A 22,225-nucleotide genomic window follows, 5' to 3' on the forward strand; every position below is an offset into this window, starting at 1 on the left:
AGCCTCATAAATCCATTTTCCCATTAATCAAAACTTTACACGGGAGCTAACAGTGATTTTTACCATTCATTCAACCAGTTTGCACAGAGAGCAAGAGGCCAGAAGTCTGGTAAGAAATTGCCTTTTTGACAGCATGCCAGGTTTCTGGATTCCCTATCCCTGAGTGGCAGCAGCGACCCTGCTTGCTGCTCCACAGCCATGGGGCCTAAGCCACAACACAAAGGAAAACCATAGTAAAAAGCCTTTCAATTTTATAAGTTGCTGCCCAACCGGATGCGTGGGGGACCCGAATTAACATTTTCCATTCTGGCCAGAGCAAAATATGTGTGACAAAACAGATGTTAGCCACTCTGCTTAGCGCCCAACATCAAACTGGCCAGGCTTAAACTTGCCCCTAGTTTGGCTCTGTCATCTTTAATCCACTCCAAGTGAGATTAAAGGAGTTTTAACATGTGGTCTCTGGGCAAGATGGTTGTCCTGAGTAACAGAAAAGATAGAAAAGGGAAAGGAGAGAAAGAGAAAAGCATTGCTTGCGGCGAGTTGGGGAAGGCAAGGAGCTCAGAGTGGCCAGAGAAAGGCCCATCCATTACAGCAACACTGAATCAAAAGTTCAGGCGGCTCCTTATCAGTTGTGAAGGGATCTTTTCTAGCAGTCCTATCAGCCTGCAAGTTTCCCTTTTAGAGGAAAAAAAGGTTCCCCATGTCCCATGATCCTGTACATGCCTAATCCTGTCACCTATAGCCATCAGCAAAAAGTGCAAGGCAGATTAATCCAAAGAGAGTAGTGGTTAACATGCTATAGTGCGAAATCCATTTTTAACCAAGGACTTTACTGAGGAGAGGGCCTCTAACCCAGTCCTATCCTTTACCCAGGTAAAATGTACCCCACTACTTACCCCAAATCGGCCAATTGGTGTGCCGTCTATTTCCTTTTGATCGGGATTGTAACTAAGCCAAAAGATTAGCAGATTTTTTTTTTTAAATCGATTAGTCACTTAAGCTTTTTATTTGGCTTTATTAAAGTCTTTAAATAAAAATATTGAAATTTTAGGAGCTTCTGCGTATCAATAGGCATCTTCAGATAAGACTAATTTGGGAGCTCTCATTTGCAAATGCACTTCTCCAGTGCAGTGTTGTTCATTTGGAATGTTCACCGTAAGTTATTTTTGGTAAGACTTCACCATTTCTGTAAGACTTTGCTGCTTCCAGGGCCTAACACTTATGCATGTGTAAGCCAGAAGGAACTCAGTTCTTCAGAAATTAAGGATCCCATTTTTTACCTCAAATTTTGTCTTTGTTCTCAGGTTCCCTTGATCAACTCAGCCAATGATTTGTTTTTCCTATCTTAGCATGCAAGAAAAATGAAACAAAGGGATAGAATGCAAAAATCCCTGTGAATTTCCAAAAGCCAAGTTTTACACCCCCTGCAATATTGCCATTTACTATTGGGTTCTTTCTCACCCAGTCAGATGTAATAGGCCTCTAACTGGATCCAAGCCAGTTAATTATCAGATCCAATCCGATCCCGGACGTAGTCCAGTTTCTGTCATGACTTCCAAACCCAGTTTGGATCAGAAATTTGCTCAAACTCAGCTCCAAACACAAATCTGTGGAGCTTTGGAACTGGAGAGAGAACTTACCGTGATATCTAGCTGCTCCAAGAGAGAAACAGCACAATGGGTCTGGCAGGTGCCTTGCTTAGTCACTCAGCGCTCCTGCGGGTTGTTGGAAGCTCTACTTCAAGTCCCACGTTTGATGCCATCTGATAAAAGAAAAACTTCAGCTGAATTAATTTATTTTTATTTTTTATTTTTTGAGACGGAGTCTTGCTCTGTCGCCCAGGCTGGAGTGCAATGGTGTGATCGTGGCTCACTGCAACCTCCACCTCCCGGGTGCAAGTGATTCTCCTGCCTCAGCTTCCCGAGTAGCTGGGATTACAGGTGCCCGCCACCATGCCCGGCTAATTTTTGTATTTTTTAGTAGAGACAAGTTTTCACCATGTTGGTCAGGCTGGTCTCGAACTCCTGACCTCAGGTGATCCCTCCTGCCTCCGCCTCCCAAAGTGTTGGGATTACAGGTGTGAGCCACCGCACTTGGCCAGCCGAATTAAATTTAAAGGAGTTTAATTGAGCAATGAACAATTTGCAAATTGGGCAGCCTCCAGAGCCAGAATAGGCTCTGACTCCAGTGCAGCCACGCAGTGGAAGAAGATTTATGGACAGAAAAGAGAAAGTGATGCACAGAAAATGGAAGGGAGGTACAGAAACAGCTGGATTGGTTACAGGTTGGCGTTGGCCTCATTTGAACACAATTTGAACAATTGGCTACATTTGATTGGCCAAAAAAAAAAAAAAAAAAAAAAAAAAAAACTCAGTGACTGGCACAGGTGTGGGCTGTAGTCTGTTTATACCCCCACTTGTTATAGCTCACCACGTAAAGATAAACCTTTAGGCCAAACTTAAAATATGTAAGAAGGGAGCTTTAGGCTAAACTTGATTTAACACATGACATTTTCCAGAGATCCATGCCCCATAAATACACACATTCCAAGTTTGTTTACCATAAACAATGCTAGATGAACCAAATACATTCTCCTGAAAGCATTCCATAGATAAGGACTGTCCTGCTAGTTTAATATTATTAGTATGTTTGCCAGAAGGTCTGTTATTAGCATGTGTACAAAGAGATTTTAGTAACTCACTTTTTTTTTTTTCTTCCCAGGAAATCTTTCGGTTGGAGAGACTGGATTGCAGCTTGCTGCTAACCCTTTCCTTACCAGTTTCCAAAGAACAGGAGTGGGAGGCAGGGTGCCTTCTGTGTTTGTGTATGGCTGTCCAGATTGTGGAAGCTCTGGGGCACTGGGGAAATGAGGGTTTTAGAGTTGGGCGTACAGACAGATGACTTAACCAACTGAAGTTCAAATCTCAGCTGTCCCCTTTTTGTGTTACTTTAGGGAGTTAGTACAGCTGTCACCTCATCTGAAGAATGAGAATACTATCTACCTCATTGGTTTATTTTTATAAGCATAGGAGTCTTTTTTGCATGAAAATACTTTTTAAGCTTTAACAAGCTATACCCATGTACTGTATTATTGTTGTTATCAGTGGATGTCTGTAGCCCTTTCTATTTGGATGTCCATTTGTGGCCTGTTCCAAGGTTGGTGGCTCTGACTCTTGGCTGCAAAGCCTTTTAGTGGCTGAAGCTCTGTGTTAGCAGCAAGACATCCTGGATGACAGAAATCCTTTGTTTTGGAAACAAAAAGTAGACCCAGGTCTACTTTTAGAGCACCACATTTTTCACTATATTTATTTTCACAGTCTACAATTTTATATATTTATATAAAAATAATAACAGCTGGCCAGGCATGGTAGCTCATGCCTGTAATTCTAGCATATTGGGAGGCCAAGGCAGGAGGATCACTTGAGCCCAGGAGTTTGAGACCAGCCTGGGCAACATGGTGAAACCCCGTTTCTATAAAAAATACAAAAATTAGCCAGTTGTAGTGGCACGTGCCTGTAGCCCCAGCTACTTGGGAAGCTGAGGTGGGAGGATTGCTTGAGCCCAGGAGGTGGAGGTTGCAGTGAGCTGAGATCACACCACTGCACTCCAGCCTGGGTAATAGAGAGAGACCCTGTCTCAAAAACAACAAAACAAAACAAAACAAAAACAGCTAACAATACTGAGCACTTATTATATGCTAAGTACTTTTCCATGCCCTTTATGTATAGTATCCCATTTAATCCTCCCAACAACCTAATGAGGTCATTACTTTTTCTTTTTAATGATACATTTTAATTATTACAGAGATAAACACGTATATTCAAAATGTTATGTTCTGTTTTGATCAATTAGCGATCAATTATAAAAATTTTTCCATGTTATTGTCACAATGATTATTTTTTATTTTTATTTTTATTTATTTATTTATTTATTAGGGGGGATGGAGTCTCGCTCTGTTGACCAGGCTGGAGTGCAGTGTCGCAATCTCGGCTCACTGCAACCTCCACCTCCCAGGTTCAAGTGATTCTCCTTCCTCAGCCTCCTGAGTAGCTGGGATTACAGGCATGCGCCACCACGCCCAGCTAATTTTTGTATTTTTTTAGTAGAGATGGGGTTCTACCATGTTGGTCAGGCTGGTCTTGAACTCCTGACTTCGTGATCCGCCTGCCTCGGCCTCCCAAAGTGCTAGGATTACAGGCATGAGCCACCACGCCTGGCCATGATTATCTTTTATAAAGTTGTTTGTCAGACATTTAGACTGTCTGTAATTTTTCAGAGATAAATAAAGCTATAAAGAACATATTTTCTCATAAAAATTATACTTACCTAAATCTGTCTTTTAACTTTGTTCCTGTAGGTTTTTTCCTATTTGTGGAAATTTCATATACATGTAGAAGAGTTCATGTAAATGTTCAGCTCAATGAATTGCCACAATAAAATATTACCTGCGTCTAAAGCCCCCCTCATGTTTTCTTCCAGTAATTATGCCATCAGGCTCCACTCTTGTGTTTGGCTTCTTTTGTTCAACATTCATCTATATTGTTGTGTGTAGTTATAGTTTGGTTCATCTCAAAGAAGGTGGGAATTATTATTAATCATAATTTATAGGCTAAGAAACAGAGTCACAGAAAGGTCAAGTAGCTTACTCAGAATCATATATTAGCAAGTGGCAGAGCCAGAATTTGAACCCAAGTAATCTGACTTTGCTCTGTTAACCATTATGTTAGACTGCAGCTCATAGCTATTTATTTAAAGTCCATCTCCCCCACTATGCTGCAAGCTCCATTTAATACCCAGCACCCAGCACCTAGACATACCAGGTGACCAATAGGTATTTCTGACTGAATGAACGAAGAATGAATGAATGAATGAATGAATGAATACCAGATAGGCCTGCTTTTGTGATTCAGTGCTTTTGCCTCAGTTGCTAGAAATGCCTCTGAAGGTTCAGGATCTTCCTTTTCTTCATCTTGATTATGGGCACCTCCTCAGAATCACTCTTACTACCTGTGGTCACAGCCTGCTGATATCCCTTCTGCAGCAGCACACAGCAACCTGTGTGACTCTACTGGGAGAAGACTCTGGAAGCTTCCATGTTGAAGGAAGATTTGCTTCCGTGTCTAGACCTTGGAGAACTCCTGGGCCTTATCTTGTCCTTCCATAAGAGGGAGACACTAGGGTAATACTATTTGATTGCTGCTCCAGGAGTTGGAATGGCCCCTATACAAGTTCATGCTTCTATAAATCCTGGAGCAGTTGAAAATGATTCCTGCACTCTTTTTTTTTTTTTTTTTTTGAGATGGAGTCTCGCTCTGTTGCCCAGGCTGGAGTGCAGTGGCGCGATCTCAGCTCACTGCAACCTCGGCCTCCCAGGTTCACACCATTCTCCTGCCTCAGCCTCCCGAGTAGCTGGGACTACAGGCACCTGCCACCACGCCTGGCTAATTTTTTTGTATTTTTAGTAGAGATGGGGTTTCACCATGTTAGCGAGGATGGTCTTGATCTCCTGACCTCGTGATCCGCCCGCCTTGGCCTCCCAAAGTGTTGGGATTACAGGCGTGAGCCACTGCACCCAGCTGATTCCTGTACTCTTAACCCTCAGCTTCCTGTACAGAATTTTGGTGTCCATGGACAGTTGGTCTCTTGACATTTGTGGTAATCTTTATGGTTTGTTTTTTTCTTTCTTTGCCTAACAGTGAATCTTTTACTTATGATGTTACTGAAGCAGGGATATAGTCAGGAACCATTTTCAGGTATGTTCCATCCAAAGCAATGTGAGATTGACTGTTGGATTTGTGAATCCCAGGCCTGTGCTTGATTGATTGCACTCTTCCTCTCCCCAACTGTACTGTAGTGAGACTTTGAGAAATGGCCCACCTTCTCCTCTGAAAATTGCCTTCAAAGGAATTAGCTTAAGCCAACTGTCTTAAAGCCCATAAATGATCACTACAGAATTTCCAAAACCAAGAGAATTGGTCCATTTCTCTAATACTTAGATTTTTTCTAACACACTGAGGCCTGGCACTATGACAAGTAAAAACAAATCTAGCAACAGTTCTTTGTATTATAGGAGGACACTTTTTCTTAGAACGTTTTAGCCATTATTGTGATGATCTGCATACTGGGCACAGGTAAACAATTTACATGGAGAAAACCCAAGAGTTAACTATTACTCATCTAGTAGTCTGATTCTCAGCATTTTCTCCTTATTGAATGAGTACCGTATTTGATACAGGAAACACAGGTTTGGAAGAATACACATGCCAGCATTACAGGAAAGCAGATTATTTGCACTTTTTGTGGCCTAAGACAAGGGTTGGCAAACTTTTTCACTAAAGGACCAGCTAGTAAATATAATAGGCTGACAACCGTACAGTCTCTGTTGCAACTCTTCACATATGCTCCTCTAGAGTGAAAGCAGCCATAAACACTATGTAAATGAATGGGTATGGCTGTGTTCCAGTAAAACTTTATTTACAAAAGCAGTCATAGGCCTTATTTAACCTACAGGCCATAATTTGCCAACCCCTTGTCTAGGAGATCCAACAGAAAAAAATTAACCAAAGGAACAAAAGCCCTGTACAACGTAAGTTGAGAGATAGACATATTCCCCAAATTGGTAAATCCTTTATAGAAATATCTATTTTTTCCACGGTGTTCTAAATAAAGAAGTTGAACATGACAGTGAATGGTTTCAAGTGGGGATATGTGCAGAAAAGAGTTAACATACCGTGCCTAATTGCTATCCTTTAAAAAGCCTGCTTGCGGCCGGGCGTGGTGGCTCATGCCTGTAATCCCAGCACTTTGAGAGGCCAAGGCAGGCATATTACCTGAGGTCGGGAGTTCGTGATAAGCCTGGCCAACATGGCAAAACCCTGTCTCTACTAAAAATACAAAAATTAGTCGGGTGTCATGGCACATGCCTGCGATCCCAGCTATTTGGGAGGCTGAGGCAGAAGAATCGCTTGAACCTGGGAGGCGGAGGTTGCAGCGAGCCAAGATCGTGCCACTGCACTCCAACCTGGGTGACAGAGTGAGACTCCATCTCAATAAATAAATAAATAAATAAATAAATAAATAAAAAAAATTAAAAACCTGCTTGCAAGGTTGGCCATTGACTGGTGTCGGGCAACTTAGATTTTGGGGAGGGTTTTCACCCTAACTGATAAGACTGGTTCACTGTGCATAAACTGTTCAAACAATATGATCTGTGCTGAACCCTCGCTTTCCTTCTGGGAGTCTAGAATTTGGGAAGGTGCCAGGCAGAGGCTACCTATGTGACCATCCTCTGATAAGAGCCCTGATTGTTGGGTCTCTAATGAGCTCACCTGGTTGGTGACATTTCATGCATGTTGTCACAGCTCATTGCTGGGGGGAATTAAACATGTCCTGTGTGACTCCGCTGGGAGAGGACTCTGGAAGCTTGTGCCTGGTCTTCTCTGGACTTCATCCCATGCACCCTTCCCCTTTGCTGATGGTGCTTGGTATCCTTTCACTGTAATAAAACATAGCTGTGAGTGCAAGTATATGCTGAGTCCTCCTAGCAAATTGTCAGACCTGAAGGTGGACTTGGGGACCTCCCAACACAGGGTACATTATTTCCTACCTTGTTCATTTAATGTCCTTTTCCTCCAGAGGTAAACCATCAATTTTAAATTTTGGAAATGTTCCTGATCACAGTGACAACACCTGGGTTTAATATAATACAGGATTTGCAGAATCCTGAGCCTGGAGGGCATGAGAAATTGCAAGACAGCATGTGGTCAGGGCTCCACTAAAAGGAACTCGGTGACCACTTACTAGAAAATTGGTCTGATTTAGCAGAAAATATAGCTTGATGATAAAACTATGACTGTTTGCAGCTTGTATATCTGAGGTCAACCTAATGACTTAATGGGTCAACACAGTTCCTAAAAACTACAACCAGACTTGGGGTTCAGTAAATGGCCTGTGCCCAGCTTCATTACAATGACCCAATCTGGAACTAATAAGCTTGGCCTTGTTCAACCAATTGGTCTTTGTGAAACTTTGCAGCTTTGCTTTTATAAGACCCACGCTGAGGGTCTCCAGAGGGTATGCTCTCCTTGTATATTCCCTAAATGCTAGTAAATCCTCAGTACGTCAGGCTGGGCATGGTGGCTCATGCCTGGAATCCCAGCACTTTGGGAGGCTGAGGCGGATGGATCTCTTGAGCCCTGGAATTTGAGACCAGCCTGGGCAACATGGTGAAACCCCGTCTCTTTAAAAAATACAAAAATTAGGGGCCGGGGGCGGTGGCTCACACCTGTAACCCAGCACTTTGGGAGGCCGACGTGGGCAGATCACAAGGTCAGGAGATCAAGACTATCCTGGCTAACATGGTGAAACCCCATCTCTACTAAAAATACAAAAAATTAGCCGGGCTTGGTGGTGGGCACCTGTAGTCCCAGCTACTCGGGAGGCTGAGGCAGGAGAATGGCGTGAACCCGGGAGGCGGAGCTTGCAGTGAGCCGAGATCACGCCACTGCACTCCAGCCTGGGTGACAGAGCGAGACTCTGTCTCAAACAAAGCAAAACAAAAACAAAAAAATTAGCCAGGCATGGTGGCATGCAACTATAGTCCCAACTACTCAGGAGGCTGAGGCCGGAGGATGGTTTGAGCCCAGGAGGTGGAGGTTGCAGTGAGCCAAGATCACGCTACTGCACTCCAGCCTGGGCAACAGAGTGAGACCCTGTCTCAAAAAAAAAAAAAATTCTCAGTACTTCAATTTTCAATTGTCTCTGAATAATTCTTTGACAGTTTGAAGGCTCCATCCTACAGGATCTAATTCTACTTAGGTTTTCCCTCATCTTGTCTATCAGTAAACTGATTTTAATGCTCACCATGTCTCAAAGTCTTCATATTTCTTTTATTAGTGGTGTCCTCAAAGGTTGTGTATAGGGAAGTATGGGGTGATCTGAATCATGCCAGTGTCACTGAAACTGCCTTTGCAAAAATTATAACAGTGAGAAAATTAGGACAGTGAAAGAGATCTGTCCTAATTGACTCCATATTGCTTTTAACCTCCAAATTGCCAAACAGAGCAGGCACAGAGAGCTAAAGGTGCCAGAGATGCTGAGGGAAGTGTGTGCATTTTTGATAACTGTGTACTTCTAGTGACTGCACAGTTTGAAATACCATGTCACTAATAGAATTTCAGAAGCTGGATTGATGTGGGGAAAGCACCTTTCCCAAGACTTCTCTTGGCTCCTAGGAGGACGGGCTCCCTGACTTTGACACATATGGCCACCTTGGCATTTCAAAAGCCTTGTGGTATGGAAAAACAAATTCATTTTTATGTCCTCTTTTCCCTTTCCACCTTTCAGCACAGACTTAACTCCCTTAAACCCAGACATCTGTTGGAACCTCACCTCCAGTCATTGGTTACCAGCGTGTCAGGCAATCTGGACTTTCCAGTGATGCCACTGAGATAGCACCCCTCAAAAGAGCAGTGGTTTCGTTTCTAGATGGCGGATCTTCAGACAAATTCGGCCATTTTCATTTCACTTCCTGAAAGTCAGGGTCAGCTCGTGAAAAGTTGTTAAACAACATGCTAAATGTGAAATGTCAATCCTCACTCTAAACTTTCCCTATTCAGAGCATCAGATGAAGACTTCATTGGGTTTTATAGTGGCTTTCTGATTTTTGGTAGTCCATTGAAGAAGGGAGTTTGAAAGCTGCATACTGTTAACGATTGTCTGCCCATGTCTGCCTGAAATACCATGATTATTTATGGAAAGTATCTTTAATAAAGCTGGATACAATTTGGCTTGGAAAAAAAAAAGGCCACTCCACTCCTGTGAGGCGGGAGCCACCGTGCCCGGCCTCGGTCAATCAAGTCTTGAAACACATTACCACCTGCTATTGCGGGGGTATCGAGGGCAGGGCACAACTGGGAACACGGCCTACCCTGGGCCGCCCTTCACTGCTCCATGACAGCATTATCACATAGAGGAAGACATATCCGCAGGTGGTGGCCCAGAACAGAAGCTCACAAAGCAGAAAGGGTGATGCCAAGTGGATGACTCAGGAGCAGGCAGATGATGAACCTCCTTTTCTGGAAATATAACGGAAAAAAGTCATCTTTGAAGAGAGTAGGGGAAGCTAATGTTTGCGTTACACTTAGAGTTTAAGTTTCACACCAGATATGAGAGGTTCTTACAAGAGATAATACTTTTGTACCTTGGCTTTCTAAAGGCCAGACTGTTATAAAAATGGTGATGGCACAAGGCAATGACTGTCTGGGCCAGATGAATGGATAATGAACAATCTTTCCAGAAAAAATGTAGGCCAGGAGTCATATCCAGCTTTCATATCTCACAAAACTAAAATTATAGTTGGGGCTATCATCTTTTCTTAGCAATGCATTTTGACTGTAATTTGGTATTAGTGTTATATACTTAGTAACATTAGTCAGCCTTATTAAAATGGATCTGATGACACAATTTTTTTCTTTTAAAAATATTTTAAGTTTTTACTCTTTTCAAAATGTAGGATGACTAAACAGGAGGTACTTTGTCTACAGGAACTTCTTTGGGTAAAGTAAAATAGTGAAATTTGATATACATATAATTTTAATATATGAATACGTTATATATATTAAAGCTATACATACACTGAACCTGCTAGTTTCCCTTATATATTTATATTTTCATATTAACCTTATATATTTATACCATTGAGATATTTACATATAAAATTTTAGTATTTATATATACATATATAAACATACAGACACAAATACATACAAATAGAATTTTATTTTTCTGAACACCAAGTATAATTTTTTTTTTTTTTGATGTGGAGTCTTACCTGTCTGTCGCCCAGGCTGGAGTGCAGTGGCATGATCTTGGCTCACTGCAACCTCCAACTCCCGGGTTCAAGCAATCCTCCTCCTAAGCCTCCCGAATAGCTGAGATTACAGGTGCCCGCCACCATACTCGGCTGATTTTTGTATTTTTAGTAGAGATGGAGTTTCACTGTGTTGACCAGGCTGGTCTCAAACTCCTGACCTCAGGTGATCTGCCCGCCTCAGCCTCCCAAAGTACTGGGATTACAGGCGTGAGCCACCACACCCGGCCTGAACACCAATTATAATTTTAATTCTCCAAGCCGCATTTGGTAATTCTTGTAAAACCATGCAATCTATGGGCTGATTTAGGCACTAGGGTATTGTGGATAGTGAAAAAGACTTTTGGGTGTTAGCCCTTGTTTTTGGAAGCCTAAGTGGTAGCATGGGTCTACTTTCCTACCTCTGCAGGTAGGGTACAATGAATGTAAGTGAGTCTTTGAATGATGATGCTTGTCTTAGTCCATTTGAATGATGATGAGTCTTTGAATGATGATGCTTGTCTTAGTCCATTAAGTCTACTAAAACAAACTACCATAGACTGGGTGGCTTATAGACAACAGATTTATTTCTCTCTGTTCTGGAGGCTGAAAAGTCTAAGATTCAGGTGCAAACAGATTCAGCGTCTGGTGAGGGCCCACTTCATCCTTTGTAGATAGTGCCTTCTTGCAGTGTCTTCACATGGTAGTAGAAGGGGCAAGGCAGCTCTCTAGGGCCTTTTAAAATTATTATTATTAGGGCACTGATCCTATTTATAAGGGCTCTGCCCTCATGTCCTAATCCACCTCCCAAAAACCCCACCTCCTAATACCATCATATTGGGGGTTAGGATTTCAACATATGAATCTGGGAGGGATGTAAACATTTAGTTCGTAACAATGCTAATCTTGCTTTGCCTCTGCATCTTGATCCGGAATATTGTTTTCATGATGCCTCGTGGATGTGAGTACATTTTGAACCTGTTCATTTTCTTGTGATTTTCCTCTTTCTAATGTTTTGAGGGTCTGCTGAGTGAGGTCCTAATGGACTGTAAGCTTCACCTGAGTAAGTGCTTCACCTTGGGAAGAATTAGAAATAGGAAAAAAACCCAACTCTTGTCTTATTTCAACTCCTACAATCAGTTACCAAGCCCTGTTCAAAATATCTGAGATACGACTGAAATATTTCCTTTACATCTTCACAAATACTGCCTTCATTAGTTGCCACTGGGGTATTGCAATCACTTCCTAATCTGTTTCCTGCCACCAATCTCACTCCACTCCAGTCCACTGTCATCACCATGACTACAGTTAACATGCTAAAAAAGGTTACTCTTCCTCTCCAAACTGTTAATTAGTTCCCCACTGTCCCCAGGAAATAAAAGGTTTCTGAAGCAATTAGAAGGATGGTGGTGAGGGGGAAAATAGCTAACCTTTAATGAGTTCTTATAATGTGCCAGGCATTGTTTTATGGACACAATTTATTTGGACTATGTCACTTAACTTTAAAACAACTAAGTGAGTAGTCATCATCATCATTCCAATTTGTAAGTGAAGAAACAGGAACACAAAAGAGTTAAATAATTTGCTCAAGGGCACACAAATAATTAATGGAACAAGGATTTGGGCCTTGTAAGCTATAGAAATTGACAAGATGATTCTAAAATGTACAGCTTATGGAAAAGCAAAATGACTAGGATAGCCAAAACTACTTTGCAAAAGAAGAACAAAGTTGGAAAGTATCACTACTTGATTTCAAAAATTATTGTAAATCTACAGTAATAAAGACACAATGATATTGGCACAAAAACAGACAAATAGATCAGTGGAATAGAACAGAACTTCATACATATGGTCAATCTTTTTTTTTTTTAACAAAGGTATAAAGGCAATTCAGTGGAGAAAGAATAGCTTTTTCAACAAAGGATGCTGGAATGTTTGGATATCCATATGCAAAAAATAAAACATGACTTATACTTCACACCTTATACAAAAATGAACTCAAAATGGACCATAAGCCTAAATGTAAAGCTTAAAACTATAAAACTTCTAGAAGAAAACATAGGAGAATATCTTTGTGACCTTGGGTTAGGTAAATTTTTCTTAGATCTGATACCAAAAGCACACTCCCGAAAAGAAAAGTGGTAAATTGGATTTCATTAAAATTAAGAGACGCTGCTGTTCAAAAGACACTGTCAAGAAAATGAAAATATAGCTACAGATTGGGAGAAAATATTTGCAAAACACATATCTCCTAAAAGACTTGTGTCCAGATCATATAAGAATTCTCAAACCTCAATGATTAAAAAAACCCAATAAAAATAGGCAAAATATTTTAATGGACATGTCACCAAACATATATGGATAGAAAATCAGCTCATGAAAATATACTCAGCAGCACTAATTATTAAAGAAATAATCAAAACCACAATGAGACACACTAGGTACCTACTAGAATGGATTAAGACAAAACAAATCTTGGGAGGCTGAGGCGGGCAGATCACGAGGTCAGGAGACTGAGACAATCCTGGCTAACACAGTGAAACCCCATCTCTACTAAAAATACAAAAAATTAGTCGGGCATGGTGGTGGGTACCTGTAGTCCCAGCTACTCGGGAGGCTGAGGCAGGAGAATGGCATGAACTTGGGAGTCAGAGCTTGCAGTAAGCTGTGATTGCACCACTACACTCCAACTTGGGTGATAGAGTGAGACTCCGTCCCAAAACAAAACAAAACAAAACAAAACAAAAAAACAAATCTGACAATACCAAATGCTGTCAAGGATGTGGAACAACTGGAATTCTCAAGATTGCTGTTGGGAATACAAAATGGCACAGCCACTTTAGAAAAGGGTTTCACAGTTTGTTACGATGCTAAACATATACTTACCATGTGATCCAACATAACCCTCCTGAATATTTACCCAAGTGAAATGAAAACTTCTGTTCACAGAAAATCTTATTTGTGGCTATTTCCATCAACTTTGTTCATAATTGCCTAACTGGAAAGAATCCAAATGTCCTTCAACTGGTAAACAGATAAACAAACATTGGTTAATCTATATGATGGAATACTATGCAGCAGTGAAAAGGAACAAACAACAAATACATGCAACAACATGGATGATTTTTTTTTTGAGACAGAGTCTTGCTCTGTCACCCAGGCTGGAGTGTAGTGGTGTAATCACGGCTCACTGCAGCTTTGACCTCCCTAGTGCAACCAATTCTCCCGTCTCAGCCTCCTGAGTAGCTGGGACCACAAGAGTGTACCACCATGTCCAGTTAATTTTTTGACTTTTTGTAGAGACGAGGTTTCACTATGTTGCCCAGACTGCCTCAAACCCCTGGGCTCAAGCGATCCATATGCCTCAGCCTCCCAAAGTGCTGGGAATATAGACGTGAGCCACTGTACCTGGCCTTGGATAAATCTTAAATATAGGTATGTGAAGGAAGCCAGTCACAAGGGCTATATGCTTTATGATTCCATTTATATGACTTCCATTTATAAGCCCTTCTGGTAAGGCAAATCTATATGCACAGAAGAAAGATAACCAGTTGCCAGGGATTCTGCGTGGGGAAAGAAGTTGACTCCAAAGATGCATGATGGAATTTTGTTTTGCAAGATGGAACAGTCTATAACTTGATTACAGTGGTGGTTGCATGACTATACATATTTTTCAACACTCACAGAACTGAAAAGGATGAATTTTACTCTGTGTGTATTATATTTAATTTTTTTAAAGTTTATGCTTGACCCAGAATGGGTATAGAAAAAAGAAATTAGGCCAAGTGCGGTGGCTCACACCTGTAAACCCAGCACTTTGGGAGGCTGAGGTGGGAGGATCGCTTGAGCCCAGGAGTTGGGCAACCTGGCAAAATCCCATCTCTAAAAAAAAATACAGGAGGCTGAGGCAGGCAGATTGATTGAGCCCAGAAGGTAGACGCCAGAACGTCAAGGCTACAGTGAGCCATGATTGCACCACTGCACTCCAGCCTGGGCGACAGAGCAAGACCCTGTCTCAAAAAAAGAAAGAAATTTACTAATTGAAAATTATGTAAATTATCTTGCAATTAATTGAATTTTCTTATGCCTCTAGCAAACGTTAGTCTAGCCAGGACATTTCTTAGCATGTGAATCTCTGCTGAGCTGCTACAGGGGAGGGCTGTAGTTGAAGATCTTTTAATGAACCAGAGTGCTCATTAACGTGCTTGGAAGGCTCAAAGGATGGTGTGTACACAGAGTAATTTTTTCTAAAAACATCATATTGTGTAAAAATAAGGCAATTAGGCAGCTCAAGTGAAGGTGATGGCCAACCATGATAAGCAGTGTCAGGCCCACTAATGCATGTTGACACACACACACACACACTCTCTCTCACACACACACACACACTCTCACACACACACACACACACTCTCACGCACACACACACACACACACACACAGGTTCACAGCCTCTTCCAGTGCACCTGTGGCCTAGGTAGCCTTGGCATCTTCCCTCTGGGAAGTCAAGAGTGAGTCACATCCTCCATTTTTGGTCTTGTCAGCTTTAATACCTGAAAAAACCTTACATTAAATTGCCCACTTCACTTGGATGGAATACAATTTCACTTCTCCATATGCCCAGATATATTACATAGCACATTATCTACATCGTTAAGAATGAATGGCTGACTTCTCTCACTTATCTTCAGTCCTAAATGCAGCAAATGCTGCCGGTGCCCTGTCCATCTCCCCTTGGCACTCACCATTCTGTACACACAGACAGAGTATTACTGCAAGCACCTGTGATTTTGAGGGCATCCTCGAGCCACATCAGCATGGGTGGCCCCTGTATGTGGCAACCAGAAGTGTCAGGGAATAACGCTCCCAGGACTGTCCTCAGTTTAGGAGAAAGATAAGTGGATGAATAAATACCCCAGCTTCCTTGCATTTAGGACGGGACAATCTGAGGCTTATTCTGTACTGTCTTCCAAGGTCCCCAGCATGAACTAGTTGTCTGGAGCTGCTTGTGCTCAGGAATACGTCTCTCATTGTCTGTTTTCCTATCCCTGACTCAGCTCCCCTTTCTGTCACCAATGCTTCTAAGGATTAGCACCCAAAGAAACTACTCCCACTCAAATCCTCTCCTCCGGGAATGCTTTTGGGGAAACCCAAGTGAAGACAGGGGCAATTCACCAGCTGAAGATCGAGTCCATCCCATGGCAGGGCGAGCAGCTATACCTCTCTAATAAGTGAGATGAACCCTGGGATATCAGTTGAGGGAGGGGCAGAATTTAGATCACACTCATGGATCAGAAAAACAGGCTATGGAGTAGTTCTCCCCAGAAAAACATTATTGATCTTGTCCAATAAAACAAACAAAAACAAACTGGGCGATTTCAAGGCAACAAAGTTAATGGAAAACAATGTCCCATAAGTTACCTAAGACAGAATGATGACACTGCAAATCCATCATTAGGATCTTAGCTAAGGTCTACAGTTTACTCTAATCATTGGAAATTTATTGCCATCACCTGGAACAATTGTTCTCGTCCTTATCAGGTGCAAATCACCTTGTAGAAATGAATGGTTTCATGTCTCTCTACCATCCTGACCTGCAATCCATAGACAATGTAATGACCCACCACGTAATTTTTTAATCTGTAAGTGCCCTAACTCAACACATGGAGAAATAAAGGTGAGTAATTATGTAAATGAACGTCATGTACTGGTGCATCCACATGAACACCCCCAGGCGGGAGCTCACTGGACGACGACATGAAGAATCCTGCTGCTTGCCACAAATCTGTGGCGTCTCTGGGCATGGAAGCACTACTACCGCGGGCTCATTCCGCAGCCCAGTGGCTGACAGATATCAACAGCAGCCTTGCCACTGACGGCAAGAGATTCCAAAAGTGCCAACAATTGTTGAAGTTTCCACCAAGACCAGTGACAACTTCCCATGATTTCCCGACAGTGGCATTCCTGTGGAAATTGATGTCTATACAGGGTACGAAAGATACATCTATACCGTCGTTGGTGGCTTATGCTTTTGCATGTATGCTTTCAAGGTGAAATGGCAAGTAGTCGAGTGCAAGTGCGGGCAGCAGATCCGGAACTGCGGCGGGTGAGCCTTGCGCCCAGGAGGCCAGAGATGCGAGAGCCCCGGAACCTGCGGTGCAGCGAGTGCGCATGCACATAGACGGGGCCCAGGAGCTGACCCCGGCCCTCCCGTTCACTTCCGGTGTAGCATGCAGAGGCATGAAGCCCGGGCCATGACGACGAACCCTCAGGTACCAATGTTTTCAGAAACCCTCAAACAGATTGGGTAGCACTTCCCTGGGGGCGGGTATCTGGGCAGGTGCCCGGACGGCGCCCAGGAGCTGACCCCGGCCCTCCCACTCACTTCCGGTCCAGCACGAACAGATGCAAAGCGCGTGCCACGTCGACGACCCCTCAGGTACCGATGTTTTCAGAAACCCTCAGATTGGGTAGTGCTTCCCTGGGGGCGGATTTCTGGGCAGATGCCCACGTTGAACTCAGTGTGGACTTGCGGCGTCTTGTGGGCCTGTAGATTAATATGACAGCCGTGATTCCACCCTGCTTCACCAACACACATGCGTTTTCTCTCCTCTTAGGGGCCCTGTTTTCTGTTACAATGGATCGAGATTTAGAACAGGCTCTGGATCGCACAGAGAATATCATTAAAATTGCCCAACAGAGACCTCCTAGAAGGAGATATTCACCTAGGGCGGGAAGAACTCTGCAGGAAAAACTTTATGACATTTATGTTGAAGAATGTGGAAAAGAGCCTGCAGATCCTCAGGAATTGAGAAGCAATGTAAACTTGTTAGAAAAGCTTGTTAGGAGAGATTCCTTGCCATGTTTACTGGTCAATCTATACCCAGGCAATCAGGGGTATTCTGTGATGCTCCAGAGAGAAGATGGGTCCTTTGCAGAGACCATTCGGCTGCCTTACGAAGAAAGGGCATTGCTCGACTACTTGGATGCAGAAGAATTACCCCCTGCTTTGGGTGATGTCCTGGATAAAGCTTCGGTTAACATTTTTCATAGTGGGTGTGTCATAGTAGAAGTTCGTGACTACAGGCAGTCCAGTAATCTGCAACCTCCTGGTTACCAAAGCAGGCATATTCTCCTACGTCCAACGATGCAGACCTTAGCCCATGATGTGAAGATGATGACAAGAGATGGCCAGAAATGGAGCCAGGAAGACAAGCTTCAGCTTGAGAGCCAGCTGATCTTAGCGACAGCTGAACCACTGTGTCTCGATCCTTCTGTAGCAGTCGCCTGCACTGCAAACAGGCTGCTGTATAACAAGCAAAAGATGAATACCGACCCGATGAAACGGTGCCTCCAGAGGTATTCGTGGCCCTCTGTAAAGCCACAGCAGGAGCAGTCTGACTGTCCACCTCCTCCTGAGCTGACAGTGTCGACTTCTGGCCAAAAAGAAGAAAGAAAAGCAGGTCAGCCTTGTGAGCTGAACATTGCTAAAGCAGGAAGTTGTGTAGACACGTGGAAACGCAGACCCTGTGATTTGGCCGTGCCTTCAGAAGTGGATGTGGAGAAACTTGCTAAAGGGTATCAGTCCGTCACAGCTGCTGACCCACAGCTCCCAGTCTGGCCAGCCCAGGAGGTAGAAGACCCTTTCAGATTTGCATGGGAAGCTGGCTGTCAGGCCTGGGACACCAAGCCAAGCATCATGCAGTCATTTAATGATCCGCTTCTCTGTGGTAAAATACGGCCACGTAAAAAAGCCAGGCAGAAGAGCCAGAAGTCTCCCCGGCAGCCCTTCCCAGATGACCATTCAGCTTGTCCCAGGCCTGGGTCAGAGACTGATGCTGGGAGGGCAGTGAGTCAGGCCCAGGAATCAGTGCAGAGCAAAGTCAAAGGTCCAGGCAAGATGTCACACAGCTCCAGTGGCCCAGCCAGTGTCAGTCAGCTCTCTTCATGGAAAACACCAGAACAGCCTGATCCTGTGTGGGTCCAGTCTTCGGTATTGGGGAAGGGAGAGAAACATCCACCTCCCCGCACCCAACTTCCCTCAAGCTCGGGAAAGATTTCCTCAGGGAACAGTTTTCCCCCACAACAGGCAGGCAGCCCTCTTAAGCGTCCATTTCCTGCTGCTGCTGCTGTAGCTGCTGCTGCTGCTGCTGCTGCTGCTGCTGCTGCTGCTGCTTCTCCTGCTCCTGCTGTAGCTGCTGCTGCTGCTGCTCCTGCTCTAGCTGCTGCTGCTGCTGCTCCTGCTCTAGCTGCTGCTGCTGCTGCTCCTGCTCCTGCCGCTGCTCCTGCTGCTGCTGCTCCTGCCGCTGCTCCTGCTGCTGCTTCTGCGGCACCAAGTCATTCTCAGAAGCCCTCTGTGCCTCTCATTCAAGTTAGCAGGCCCTGTTCAGCTGCCCAGCCCCCCACCAAATTCATAAAAATAGCGCCAGCCATTCAGTTGAGGACAGGCTCCACTGGCCTAGAGGCCATCAATGTGGAGGGCCCAGTCCGGGGAGCCCAGGCTTTGGGGAGCAGATTCAAGCCTGTGCAGACCCCTGGCTCGGGTGGCCCGGCTCCTGCAGGAATCAGTGGCAGTGGCCTTCAGTCCTCAGGAGGTCCACTACCAGAAGCAACGCCCGGTGCAGTGCAGGCATCTTCTCCAGCACCCCTTCAGTTTTTCCTAAATACTCCCGAAGGTCTCAGGCCCATGACTCTCCTCCAGGTTCAGCAGGGCTCCGTGGTTTTGAGCAGCCGGCAGCAGCAGTTCCATCAGCTGGTTTCCCTGCAGCAGCTCCAGCAGCCCACAGCTGCTCACCCTCCTCAGCCAGGGCCACAGGGTTCCGCACAAGGTTTGAGCACTCAAGGGCTGGCCTTCCCTGCTCAGCAACTTCTTAACGTGAACCCCGCTAGAGCCAGAAGTGGTCTGCAGCCCCAGCCCCAGGCTGCTGTGTTGGGTCTGCTTGGCTCTGCCCAGGTTCCTCAGCAGGGTGTCCAGCTCCCCTCTGTCTTGAGGCAGCAGCAGCAGCCACAGCCGCCGAAGCTGCAACCGCAACCGCAGCGGCGGCCACAGCCACAGCCGCCGAAGCTGCAACCGCAACCGCAGCGGCAGCCACAGCCACAGCAGGAGCAGCCACAGTCGCAGCAGCAGCAGCCGCAGCATATCCAGCTCCAGACTCAGCAGTTGAGAGTCCTGCAGCAGCCAGTGTTTTTGGCAACAGGCGCTGCTCAGATAGTGCAGCCACATCCAGGTGTGCAAGCAGCGAGCCAGTCGGTAGGTCAGACGAAGGGAGGCAAGCCAACCCCTCCAGCGCCCTGAGGCTTGTGGTAGTTTGTCTCTCTTTTAAAAGCACAGGAGCATTGACTCAAATGATTTCCCAGTTTTTACTTGAGTTTTTTTTTTCATATTTCGGTATTTTACATTTTAAAGTACACAGTTTACACAGAAGCACAATCCACTGATTTTTATTTAGAAACGGAAGTGATTTCCTAAAGGGGCATTGTTTTGCTTAAGTTACTCTTTTGGTTGTCATTGCTGCTGTTGATATAATTATTTTTAATACAGTGTGTTAAAGTGTCCAAATCCCGACCAGTTTGAGTTTAAACTCGTGAAACGTATAATTTCTCTACAGCTATAAAATGGCAATACCAACAATGTTAAGTTAATATTTTAACAAGATTTTAATTTTAAGTTAATATTTTAACAAGAAGAGTGGGATTAAATTTATTTTAATGGTGGTAAAAACATATAATCTAAAATGGACCACTTTAACTATTTTAAGTGCACGGTTCAATAGTATTAAGTCCACCCCCACGGTTGTGCCGCAGATCTCAAGACCATCTTGCAACACTGAAACTCATGCCCGTTGAACACCAGCTCCCCATTCTCCCTTGCCCAGTCCCTGGCAGCCATTGTTCTACTTTCTTTCTCTATGAGTTGACTACCCTGGCCACTTCATGGAAGTGGAATCATATGGCATTTGTCATTTGATGAGTGTCTTATCTCACTTGGCATAATGTCCTCACGATCTATCCCTGCTGTCTCATGTGACATGCAGGTCATTGCTTTTTAAAAATGGTTTCCCTGTACATAATATATATGAAAGTGACTTATGAATTCTGAGAAACCTCTTTCAGAAGAATTCTGAAAGAGTGTAATCGTATTTAGATTAATAGGTTTATGTACAATATATGGAATGGAATTATTACACATTCATTTTGAAAAATAAAATGAAAAGAAAGTACAATACAGTGATCCTTGTCACACTGCGATTGAATACATGGGAGATCTCTAAAGCTGTGGAATGGAATTAGTGGCAAATTTGCCTGTGTGACAGTCCCCTGCCCTTTCAAAGGCCCTGTCTGCACCTAGTGCTCCACAGAGCAAGGCTTTCTCACTGGCTTTGAAAAGGCTCTTTTTGGATGTTTTGTGTGCTCTCTTTATAAGATCATTTACATTTTTTGTAGGTTGTTTGCAAGAAGTTAATAGTGAAACATTTGAAAATCCATTTTATTGGTTTGCTTTTCAAATATCTGTAGCCTTGTTTCTTAAGTAGAACCCCCGTCTTTTTCTTTGTCTTTTTCTCCTTGTTGATGCATCATCATCAGTTGTTCAGCTGTTTCTGCTCCCTTATTTTTTCCGTTGTTCCAGTAAGACTCAAAGAACCATGAACTTTTGTGCCCTTTTGTTTTCCCTTTCTTTTTTCTTTTTTAACAACTAAGGGGTAATCACAGAACAACCAACCATTGTAAAGTACAATTGTAAAGTGGCATTTAGTACATTCATGATGTTGTACAACCACCACTTTTGTTTCCAAAACATTTTCATCACCCACCAAGAAATCTGTGTACCCATTAAGCACTAGCTTGTCATCTTCACACCCCCAGCCTCTGGCAACCACCAATTTGCTTTCTGTTTCTATGGATTTACCTAAATATTTCCTGTAAATGTAGTCATACAGTATGTGATCTTTTGTGTCTGGCCTCTTTCACTCGGCATAATGTTTTTGAAGTTCTTCCATTTTGTAAAATGTATTGCTACTTCATTCCTTTCTGTGGTTCTGTAATATTCCATTGTTTGTATGTAGCAGATTTTGTACATTCATCCGATGATAGACAGTTGGTTTTTGTCTGCCTTTTGGCTGTTGTGCATAGGGCTGCTGTCAACATTTGTGTACAAGTATTTGTTTTAGTGCCTCTTATATTTTGCTCTGTTACACCTTTGAAGGGTACCATGTTTATATAATATTTGTTTTTCTAAGTATACGTGTATGTTTCTCTGCCTTTTGCCTTAACGAAATGAAAAGAAGTTTGGTCTGGCAGTTCCAAAATACATCAGTGAAGAGGCAGGTAACTGGTTGATCTTACTTGACAAAACCTATTACTAATGTGCTACTGATG

The 22,225-nt window shown here is 43.5% G+C and overlaps 1 protein-coding gene across 2 annotated transcripts; it reads left to right on the top strand.

Annotated features, from left to right (window-relative positions):
• Positions 1–17,486: 17,486 nt before the first annotated feature.
• LOC129025113 (putative transcription factor SPT20 homolog-like 2) lies at positions 17,487–20,144 on the top strand. Of its 2 annotated transcripts, XM_054472667.1 has the most exons (3): positions 17,487–18,966; positions 19,051–19,882; positions 19,976–20,144. In XM_054472667.1, the coding sequence occupies exons 1-3, from the start codon at positions 17,487–17,489 to the stop codon at positions 20,142–20,144; spliced, it is 2,481 nt and encodes an 826-aa protein (XP_054328642.1). The 2 variants fall into 2 exon arrangements, with proteins under 2 accessions (XP_054328642.1, XP_054328641.1); XM_054472666.1 differs by having other exon boundaries at positions 17,487–20,144.
• The last annotated feature ends 2,081 nt before the right edge of the window (positions 20,145–22,225 follow it).

The sequence above is a fragment of the Pongo pygmaeus genome, chromosome X, assembly GCF_028885625.2.
Source record: "Pongo pygmaeus isolate AG05252 chromosome X, NHGRI_mPonPyg2-v2.0_pri, whole genome shotgun sequence".
NCBI classification, from domain to species: domain Eukaryota; kingdom Metazoa; phylum Chordata; class Mammalia; order Primates; family Hominidae; genus Pongo; species Pongo pygmaeus.